This window comes from Parasteatoda tepidariorum, chromosome 7 (genome assembly GCF_043381705.1).
Source record: "Parasteatoda tepidariorum isolate YZ-2023 chromosome 7, CAS_Ptep_4.0, whole genome shotgun sequence".
NCBI classification, from domain to species: Eukaryota; Metazoa; Arthropoda; class Arachnida; order Araneae; family Theridiidae; genus Parasteatoda; species Parasteatoda tepidariorum.
In genome coordinates, this window is record NC_092210.1 from 64,665,810 (window position 1) to 64,678,130 (window position 12,321).

Here is a 12,321-nt window from a genome sequence, read left to right on the forward strand (position 1 = left end):
TATATATATATATATATAAATTACTCACGATTCTTACACTTCAGAGAATATTGTCTTTATATATATCATCAAATCATAACCTTCTTCTGTTTAGGGTCTTCAACTTTCACCTTTATGTTATATTTTGTTTTACTTCACATAAACTTTAACACTTATAAATAAAAATAGTTCTTACGATCAAATTCTCCAGAACCACTAGTGATAGGATCCCGAAATTAGAACAGAAGATGAAAGGGACAATTTTAGTTACCGATGTTAAAAAGCAAAAAAAAATATCATTCAGTATGGAAGGAGCATTTCAAATATTAATTTTTCAGATATGCTTAACTTAAACCATTGTCGTAAATTGAGCTGTAGACGATTCAGATTTTTTTTCAGTTATTTTAACGATAAAATCAGTGAAGATTCTTGACAACAGCTCTGTTTTATCCAAATTACGTTTTACTGATGTCTTATTACATGTCATTTGATAAAAATTTATCTTAAAGTACTGTAACTATAAGCAAAATTGTGATGTCGAAGCTCTATGTGAAAGCACTCTTTTATTTTGTTCGTAGTTATGATTTTGAAACTTTATTTTATTAGCATAAATATTGTAATTTGATTAACTAACTTAATTATTTGAAAGTTAATAATATGTAAAATTCAAATTACTTTTTTTCCTTTATTTTAAATCCCCAGTATGTTTCTCATTGCAGTATGAAAAATTTTTTATGAGAAAAAACGCGTTTTTTTTCGTTTTTTTTTTTGCTTCAGTAGTATATACTTGGTTTTAAATGACCAGATTAGATAGAACAACATAGTATCATGCTTCAAAAAAAGTCATTTAACTTCCAAAATAGAGATTTGCAACAGGGAAAAAATCAATGAGGAAAATTTCTTGTTTGTGGTAAATTTTAACAATTAGTCACGTGTAATAGCTTAATTTTCCACACCGACTAATAGATAATATTCATAAACATTATTTTAATGAGTTGACTTCGAAAAATCATAGTCGCAAAATATTGGAATTAATGGGTATTCAGATAGTGATAATATATGTTCGCAAGTAAACTTTTTTCTCACTTCTTTTTGCATACTGTGTTCAATATTATGGATTCCTAAGCTTCTCTTTATATTCCCACAATATTTTTAAATCCAATTTGGTGTCTTTCAAGTACAGAAAATTATTCATTTTGTTATGATAAACATATTAAATCTGTTCTTACATGAATTTATATTAATTACATATTTTAATATTTCTTATGGAAAACTTCAACTTTTAAATAAAAAATAGGGCAAAATACAAAGTAGTTGCTGAGTGAAACGAGCAAGCTCTAAAATAAAAAAAAGAAGTTCTTTTGAATTCAAATGACTTTAACTAACTTCTTAAGCTAATTTTAGAATTAGAAAAGTGCATTTAAGTTAAAATTTTATAAATTCAAAACTTAACCTAAAAAAAAAAAACACTGAAGCTGTTTATTTAAAAAAAAAAATTTTTTTTTCGCTTCTGTTTATATAAGAATTTTTCATATTGTTCACTGTAAAAAAGGGTTTCCCAAAATTGAGAAACATTTTATCAAAATAGTTCCGAAAGAAATATTGTCAAATATGAAACACAAAATTGAATGTACTCAAAATTGAAACAGCATTTGCTGATATCTGAGAAAAGTGCATAGTCTTAAGAATGATGTTCATCGGTTGATAGCAGGATTTGATGTAAGGACCTCCGAGTTCATATCAGGATGAGAGTGAGGATAACAGGATGGGGAGGAGTTCAATCTCTAATCTCCATAGTTTGGTACACCTCTGTTAGTAAGTTTTTTTATATCGGCAACCGCAATGAGCATCATGCTATACTAATTTTCAATTTCAGTGGTACAAAGGGTTGCAATTTGTAAAATATGCTTGCAAAAGCATAGACCGGTAGTCAGGAGACTACCCGTCTTATTCACATCTTGTTTATTTCACTATATCTTAAAAGAGTTATAAGTGAATAGGATGTATTTTATGATGCGTCCCTGTGGTTGCCTCTATATAAGGCTTCCGAACTCTTTCTGGATTGAGATGCGCAGTGTGTAAGTAAATAAATAAATAAAATAAACGGACAACCCAAAATAACTTTTGTTCTAATGATTTTATATTCACGTACTAGGACTCAATATAAATGGTTTGAGGTGTAAGGGTAAAAATACAACTTTCTTAATGCATGTTTTCTCAGAAATTATTTTACCGATTTCGCAGAAATTTTGTATTTTGCCATGTAATATTATATTGATTAAAATGATGCAAGAATTCGTAAACCTCACTATTAAAATTTTTTAAACTATAATTAAACAAACTAATCAACAAATAATAAATAATCACTAAAAGTTATTTTTGAAATGGAATTATCTATGTATAAACGAACTTTATAATTCTGTACAAAATTTTTCCGTTTCACTTAGAAATTTCTCGAGATATGGCGAAAAACGCAAAAAGAGTAATTATGATTAAGGGGTCAAAATATTAGAGTGTCCTATTAATTCGCATAATTTAGGCCATTCCTTGAACCATTAAGATATAAGTCCTAGAACATGAAGATCTCACCATTAGATCAAAAGTTATTCAGGTCCGATTTTTTTTAAAATTTATTTAGTTATTTGCTTAGTCTCTCTGACATATTTCTCCCCCATATCGTTTATGAAACTGTGCCTTTTGCTGAAAAATACGTGCATGCTAGTCAAATTTTGAATTCACGGGGCTCTCAAATTCGACTCGGAGCTATTTTGACGAATTTCGAGAATTCATTTTATAATACCCAATATTACATATACAATACAATATTATAATTTTATTTATTCTATGTTATCAATGCTTTGACTGTCTCCTAAATCTTTCAAGTAACCTGTCAAAGTTTAAATCTTTATTTTAAAGTTAATGTTGACAAATATATAAAATTACGACTTCATGATACATTTAATATATATGGAGCAATATTGTCTAATCATTAAATGGCGTGTAGAATGTTTTGCAAGCTATGTTACAATATTCATGCTATATTTCATGTTGCTTTTGGAAATAACTATATTATTACTACACTCTTACAAACCCTCAACAACTTATTTAGAGGTAACGTAATAAATAATTGGATAAACTAGTTATAAAGAAGTACACTAATTTGAATAATGTAATAAATGATTTTCCATTTAGTACATGCATTATTCATTTCAATAATTGTATTCTTTTCATTGAAGATTTTCATTTGCATTATTGAACAGAGGTGTTCTCTCAAATTGAATCAATAGTAGAACACTTAGAGAAAATTAATTAAATTATTCTATGATCATTCTCCTACAATACTTTAAACTAATTTAGAACTTAATTTGGAACATTATTTAGAACTTTATCTATGTTTAAATAATTGATTATATTTATAAAATTTAAATAAATATTCTTATCTAAACCAAATAGGTTTCTTTACATTACGGTTTTGGTCAGATAAATGATAATTAAAAATGGACAATGATAATTAAAATACAGTATTTAAGTATAGGAATAAATTAATGTTGAGTGTGAAAATAAAAAACCGATCACTCTGGAACAACTTTGATTCACTGGTCTAATAATCTTCACGTTCTGGGACTCAGTCTCACAGGTTCAAGAGGGTGACCTCAAATATGCTAATTAATTTATGCAGACAATATTTTAAATTACGAAATTAGACACAAAGCGTACTTTTTTGGAAAAATTATACCTTTATTTTGACGGGTTCGCATTTCTAACCCTCAAATCACAGGAAGTAGTCGTAAACTGGTAAGTATGATCCCAATAATTTGGTCAGGAGAGCAGTGCAAAGTTTGGACCACTTGATGTTATTTTACTTTATGTTATTTCACTTAATATATTCTTATATCTTTCATAATAAATTGAAAAATTTTTTGCCCACAATTACATAATTTGTTCATTCAAGGATAATTTCAAGCAATAATATAATTTTTAGTAAATATTTATTATTTTTTTAATAATAGTCAAAACTTTTTGAAATATAAGGTATACATTGTTTTTGCATAATTGTAAAGAATTTTAATTTGCAAGGCAAAATACAAAATTTGAGAGAAGTCAATCAAATGGTTTCTGAGAAATTAAATTTTGAGAAGTCATATTGTTAAAATTCGATTTTTTTTAACACTACGCCTACCAATAGGAATGATTCCGATCGGTCGACGATCAAACTATGCATCGGATGTCACTGTATTTAGGAAATCCATTTTTTGTTTTTTGCACAATTTAATAAAGGGTGTATACAGTGCATACAGAAAAAAAAATTACTTTTGATTTTATAATAGGATTTTCATGTATTAACATTAAATCTTAGAGCTGTTTAATATTCCAAATGTACTGAATGATTATTCCAGACTATATTTAAGCTTACAAAATTATGGAAAAAAAACGAACTTGTTGTAAATGTATTTGTATAGTTGAAAACATTCTCCATTACATAGTCGAAAAAGCAATGGACATTTTGTACTGCTTAAATCTAACTTAACTTTTTCCCTATACCATTAAACAAATCAGCACATTTTAAACTATATAATTTTAAGTGACAATATAAAATATTTGAGAGAATTATGTCATAAACTTTTCAAAGGACAGTTCAAATTTTGAATTTGATCATTTCAGATTACTAATGATGTAAACATCTGTGCATCTTACTATTTAAATATTTTTTGTTAATTCTTTAAGTAACTAGAAGAAGAAATAATTTAATTATAAAAAATCATGTCTTCAGATAAACGAGCTTTATTTTTTTCACTTTTCTTAAACAATTTCAAAAAAAAAATATATAGCGAAAGATTCAACTATTTTCAGGAATCAAGTATTGTGACTGTAACCTACATTTTATGATTAGAAATTTAAAAAAATTTTGAATTAAAAGTTACATTTATTTACAAAAAATTCGCTCTTCTTATGTCTGACTTTGTAACTTAAGACATCATATGCAAAATTAATTCGCATATTTGAGCCTCAAACTATTAAAATGGGAGATTTAGTTGCATTGCGATTCACAGATATTACAGTAATTATTTCTGCAAGAATTACGGAGCATCAGATTGTTTTTTGATCCGTAAATTTTTACAGTAAAAGGTACTGGCGCGATACTTTTACAGTTCTTTCTAACCTGTACAGTTTATCGTAATTTTATCCGGAATTTTTTATTGTGCATACATGTTTAGACATATTAGTTCTTCAGACAGTCTTTAATGAAGTTAATAGAACGTAGACATCAACATACTAGGAATTGACATGGAAATTAGTTAAATTATTTTTAAAATAACTTACTGCAAAAATGAAGTAATAATTATTATAGCTACTAGTCTAAACTGGATGAAGTATGTATTTTGTTCCTTTCAAGAATTACACAATTTTTTTATAAGGATTTTTCCAAAAAGTATTTTTAGTCAAAGAAAAATTTTTTTATCGTAAAAATTCGATAAAATGTACTGACACCCGATAACAAGGCTCTCCTTAAGTGGATTAAAAAGAAGAAAATTGCTCTTTGATTCCCTTCCTCTGAAACTAAAAATGTAGTGAGATTTGAAGGGTATTTTCAATGGCGATAGAATTGTGTTACGAAAGTAAAGCTCTACGTTTTAAAGTTTGGTTATGGCAAAAATAAAAACATTTAAATCCACTTGTTAAAGCTATTATTTTTATTTGTTATTGGGAATTAAGTGCATATAAATGCCATCACAACAATAAGGAGACAATTGTTGTTTGATAGTAAACGCTACAGACAAATTGTACAATAACAAATTAAAAGTGAACAATAAGCAATTGAAATAAACAATTGATTTTGCAACATTTGAAAGGGAACAATCAGAAGTCAAAATCAAGAAAGGTCCTCTTTGTGTTGCAGAAAGCAAATGTGACTACATTGTATGCATGCTTGATATTACTCAACCTCTAGAAGTTAGCGGATGGCAGAAAAGCTTAGATCACTTTTTCATGGATGGGGAATGTAAAGCAAGCGAATTATGAGCGTACTTCTTTTGGATCACTAAGATAGAAAGCTCTTTAAATAAGTTAGATTTTATTCATTTCTTTTACGTCAATCATTACGTCAACAGTGTTGACGTGAAGCATCAGCAGGGGTAGACGGATCATGGGTGAGAGTCAACTTGCCATCAGGCTAACCGTGAGAGGTTCTCGGGGTCATCCACTCCATGTAACGCAAGTGCGGATTAGCTCTATCAAAAAGTCCTCTACGAAGGCAAATTTCTCCCAATACTCGATCCAGGAGTTCCCTTGTCTTTTGGATTGGGTGCAAAATTACAAGGCTATGGATTTGAACTTAGGTAGTCGTAAATCAATAAACTACTGATTAAATATTTTAAAGTTGGAAAGTAAGAATGTTAATTATAAATAAGCACAATATCAGTTTTTTGATAAATGTGTTTAAATATATGAAACAATTTCGTTCTGTTCTAACTCGTATTTCTTTACCAGTGTATCCTCTAGATATCAATATCGCTGGTCAAAATGCTCCATTGCTGGCCGGAGAAGAGTATTCCTTCAAGTGCATCGCGAAAGGATCCAAACCTTCTGCTATCACAAGTTGGTGGCTGGATGGTTCAAAAATCACATCAGGCATACATGAAGTTTTTAATGAAACTGAATATATAACCGAAAATGATTTAACATTGTCTCCTACAATAGAAGATGATAGAAAAACACTAACCTGCAAAGCTGCTAATCCAGCTATATCAAAGTCAACTATACAGACGCAACAGCTACTTCAAGTACATTGTAAGAATAAAACACTTCTTTTTTCTGAATGATTTACATTTATGTACATAGTGGCATAAAATTTTTATATTTGAGTAGATTAAATTATTCTACGTTTATTCACTTGAGTTTATTAAATTATTATTCTATACAATGAAGTGATTCAAGTTTGCTTAGATATATGTAGTTAATGTAAATAAGATAGAATGTCATATTATGATATAAGTTATATTGTCATAGATTGATGCCACATTAATATTAATATCCCCTTTCAACTTATATTTACAGTTTATACAATCTCTTTATTGAAGTTCTTATTAATATAACAAATAGTAAATTTTCTTAATATTAACTTTTTACGAAATCTGTAGAATTAATATAATGTCGGCAGACATTTTGGATTAAGAAATTAGGTTAATTCTATAACAATGTTTCTAATACCTAATATTTGATACCGCATACATTTCGAGAAATGTGGAAGGTTTTTAATCTATTTAGCTACATCAGCTTATGCTCCGTGAAAATTATTGTAAATCATGTATCTTCTGTTTCATTTTATTAAAAACAAATCTTGAATATAAAATCATTGAGTGATACAGGGAGATTTAATACAACATTGGGATATAATATTTAAGATAAATTTTGCATGTGATTTACAATTGAAAATCTTAAAATAAGGACTGAAAGTAGATTTTGGGGTAACTAATTACATACTAAAATTGTGTACAGTAAAGAAAAAAAAATGTTTTACTCGTGTATGTGGAGAAAGTTTATTCATTACTTAAACTGAACATCATTCAACACATATAATAAAATCACATTACTTAAAAAAATAATTTTTCCTTGAAAGCTGTACTCAAGGACCAGATATTAAGAAATCTTTTTAACGTAAAAGTATATTTTTGAGTGTTTATTTTGCAAGAAGTTTAAGCAGTGTAAAAAAAAGAAGAAAAAAAACTAAACCATGACTCATTTATTAAATTCAGTGAAAAATAACGAAAGGACATAATTAATTCGAATAATTAATCTGCAAGATGTTTATTGTATGAAATCTTCATTATCGTGTGAACTGATAATGACAGTAATAGGTATAATCAGACAACTCACTTGATCCTCCATACAATCACGTAGAAGGTTATGGTTACGTTTTGTTTTGATATTACATCTTAAACAGTGTATCTATAGATACTACTTTTGGGTTCGTTATCTTTTTAAAAAAATAATAGATTTAAGAAAAAATCATATTGAAACCTATGAATATGGTATGTGTTGTCCTATGAATGATTAAAAGAATCAGGCTGTATTTTACGGTATTTGTAAAATCACGGTTGGTTAAATTATGTCTATTGTGTTATTACAACTCTGTTTTAATTACTTTTACAGATTTTCCTATTTTAAGTTTAAGTCTCAGCAGCAGTAGCAATGATTCAACCATCAAGGAGGGAGATGATGTATTTTTCAATTGCAAAGTTAAAGCCAATCCATGGATTTTCAACTTGTCTTGGGAGTTTGAACAAAGTATTCTACAGCCAAATATTTCCTCAGGTATTATCTTAGGAAATCAAACTTTGTGGATTAAACAAGCCAGTAGGAACCACAATGGCACGTATCGCTGTTGGGCAAGTAACGACATTGGACGAGCCTCTAGCAACTACTTGCATTTAATTGTTCATTGTAAGCATTCTCTTGAATGTTCAAAACATTATTCCTGATTTATATTAAATTCTTTCTTATACAGGGAAAGTGCTTTAAAACAAATGGAAAAAGCTTATTTGTAAAGTTTTTTATTGTATGCCCTAAATATGCTTATTATTAGTTCTTTAGTCAGCAGCCCCATCGCTTGACGAACTTATAACTTTAAAGTTAGGTGAGAAAAGTCATAATATTTATAAATTTCCAATGCAACATTAATTATTTGTAGTAGAATTTAATAAATCATTATTTTTTTATTTTCAGCTTATTTTTTAAATTTTTGATATTTTTTTGGAAAAATCAGAAAAAAAAAATAATTTACTAGATGAAAGGAAGAAGTCTAGCTAATCGCTGTTAGTTTTTTTTCCATAGAATGTGGAAAAATTTTCTAAATTATTTTTTTAAATAGAATTAATTCTTTGAATTATTTTTCATTATACTTAAAAATTCCTTTATTATTATATCCATATTATGCCTCATTAAAAAGTTCTCCGGCAAACAAAAATCCCCCTTATTCTTCCTTACATGAAATATCAGCTACTTTCATTAGGTAAATGGAGTAAAAGATTTTTTAACTCTTTGACACCAGTGTCCCTTTCATCTATTTTTCCGAGCCTATAATATTACACTCAAAAATATATTTTGATATTGTTTTATTATGTAAAAACAGTTTAATATATTCTGAAAAATTCTGTCAAATTATCGGAATTATACTTGATAACAAAATATAAAATATAAAAAAATTGGGTTGAATTTTTTTTTCTTCCATATGCTTTTTGCATATAGAAGAAAAAAAATAATTAATTGCTTAAATTAAAGAAATTTAACAGAAATTTAACACAATTTCTTTAATTTACGTAATCAATTTTAACAATAATTGATTGCGTAAATTAAAGAAATTTCAATGTTGAATAACTGTTTCTCCTAGATCTGAATAACTATAAATAAGTGCAAATTTCTAAAATGATTGTCCGGAAATGAGACGTATTTGGAAGATTTTACTTTTAATGCAAAAGACACCAGAGTTTCATGATGTATTTCATAACCATAAATTATCAAGATGCTAAATATACTATTTTTCACTAACTTTTTAACAGAATTAATACAAAATAATTAAAAGTATGAAAATATGTATAGTATAAATTCTGCGTCAAAGGGTTAAATATTAAGAATTATAAACTTTAGCTTAAGCAACTGGAATCAAATTCTAGCTTTAAATGAGTTTTGTTAAAATAATGGAAAGTCAAAGCATATTTTGAAGTTGAAAAGTTGATCGTTTCAAAAACGAGTTAAGTTAAAGTTAGTTAATAAACTATCGGTTGTTTAACGTATTGTATATTTCTGTTGAAAATATATCAAAATATTTCCACTAAATATTTCCACTAAAATCGAAATATTTCCACTAAAAATCCATTTTCCATAAATTACTGTGGTGCAAAGTTCTCTTCCAGGTTTGGGTCTAAATTTAAATTTAGTTAAGCACCTCAATATATATATATATATATATATATATAAATTAACTGAAATATAAACTTTTCAGAACAATTAGGACATATTATAACATTGAAATGAAAGAAAAAGAAGAAAGAAAATGTACTAGTTTGTTAAATAATAAATATTATCTAACATAATTTGTTCAATATATTTTTATCATTAAAAAAATATGACAGAAACTACTAAAATATGGTAAAATATCCTCCATGGGAACATCAAAAGATTCAATAATGTTTTCTAAAGTGCTTTGGTAATGATTCTGGTATTATTAGCAACAAAATATAGTTTAATAATTTGTGATAAAATAAGGTAATTTTATTATACCTTAGAGCATGTCATGAAAATTATTCATCATTATCAGTTTTGTATCTTTTCGAAATGTGCGGTAATGAGAACTACAATTTTGAAATCCAAAATTTCCGGTCAACTATTATCATACGTACGAAATAAATTCCAAATAACTGATTTGAAATACCGTATGTTTTGGTTTTATTAACCATAATTATTTCTTTTTATACCATAAATCCCAGTACCGTAGAGTAAGGTAATTTTACCAGACATTTTTTCCTACGAGATTGTTTACCATTTGAAGCTGGGAAAGAAAATTGAATTGTGAGTATTTGCTTTTAAACAATAATCTTCGATACATATAGGACTCGCATGACTAGCATAAAAAGAGTCTTAGACGACAGAATAAGTCAATGTCGGTAAATAATACGCATATGTTTGTCATCGATTATGAATAAAATCTTTCTGCTCAAATCTCTTTCCACATTCTATCCCCGTTTTTATGTTGAAGCTCCCCCCCCCCTTGTTTAATCAAGCATGCTAGTCGTATTCACAATTCAATTCAATATGTATTTTCTAACATTTTTGTAAATTGCTTAGAACTAACGGAATATCTGAATAAAATTTGTCGTCAATTTTTTTCAAAATTCAGTTACATTCCATAAGAACAAATACATGTAGACTGTGCAGGAAGATTCCATGTCTTCTACGAGAATGCTAAATACATGCATAGTAGATTTCCAAAAAAAGGGGGCAATATTGGTACTCATAATGGTACTCATACAATATTGGTAAAGAAATGCTTATATTGGTACTCATAAGCATTTCTTTGCTAGATATTTCCAATAAATAATTGCTTACGCTAGATGAAATTCATCTATAGTCTAATGATGAAACAAGACAAAACAAGCTTGAGTTTTAGAACTAACGACATGATTTCGAAAACCCAAAATACCAATCTATGTATAAAGATGCATTCAAATTTACAATAAATCAAAAATTCTTTATTAATTATAAAATTCTTTATTTTTTATTACCTCAACCTGTAAGTTAAACATTAATATTTTACATATAAATATTAGAAGTTTAAGAGCCAACTTTGATAATTTTATTTCACATATTTCTAGCATGATTGAAAATATAAGTGTCATAATTATGTCGGAAATTTGGATTTACCAAAATGAAACTAATTTTTACTCAATAGATGGTTATAATTCATTCTTTAATTGCAGAAATAATAATCGCTCTGGAGGTGTTTGTGTTTTTATTAAAAAATGTCTTGATATTTCAGAGATAGCTATACATTTTGTTTCCGCAGAATCTATATTACTTTATTGCAAATCTTTAGATTTATTATTTCTATCTTTATATAGATCTCATGATTTTACTGTTGATATTTTTAATACTGAACTTAAAGTAATAATCTCTAAGCTTAAATATCCTAATATAATATTGATGGGTGATATAAATATTGATATTCTAAGTGATGATTTTATTACTCATGAATATATTAATTTATTATGCCAATTTGGATTTCAAAATTACATAGACAAACCAACTAGAGTAAATTCCTCATCAACTTGCATTGATCATGTCTTCGTAAAAACAAATAAATTTTCAATCAAATCCGGAATATTCATAAATGACATAAGCGATCACTATCCAACCTTTTGCAGTGTTCATTACGATGAGGTAAATAAAATTAAGGAAGCTGAAAATAAAATTTCAATCAACTATAATAAGCTCAATAATTATCTGTCAAATTACAAATTTAATTACAATCCTCAAGATTCTCTTGATCAACAATATCGAAGTTTTGTTTTCAAACTCAATAATTTAAAAAATAATTTTAAATATAAGCATAAATCAAACAAAAAAGCCAAAAATAACTGGATGACTAATAATATCTTGATTTTAATTCGAAGAAAGGAAAAACTATTCAAAAAAACTAGAAAATATCCATGGGATATTATTTACAAAACAGCATACAACACTATAGTTTCTGAGCTTAAGAACTTAATTAAAACAGCAAAATCAGAATATTTCAAAATCAAATTTTTAAATTGTGATTCAAATAAACAAAAATGGGATCTTGTAAAT

The 12,321-nt window shown here is 27.3% G+C and overlaps 1 protein-coding gene across 1 annotated transcript in view; it reads left to right on the plus strand.

The window, feature by feature from the left end:
- Nucleotides 1-12,321, plus strand: part of LOC107452663 (nephrin) — a 219,305-nt gene that overhangs the window by 177,442 nt on the left and 29,542 nt on the right. Inside the window, exons 5-6 of the mRNA XM_016069211.3 lie at nucleotides 6,469-6,768; nucleotides 8,131-8,421. Coding sequence (XP_015924697.1) covers nucleotides 6,469-6,768; nucleotides 8,131-8,421 — 591 coding nt within the window. The remainder of the gene's footprint in view (nucleotides 1-6,468; nucleotides 6,769-8,130; nucleotides 8,422-12,321) is intronic.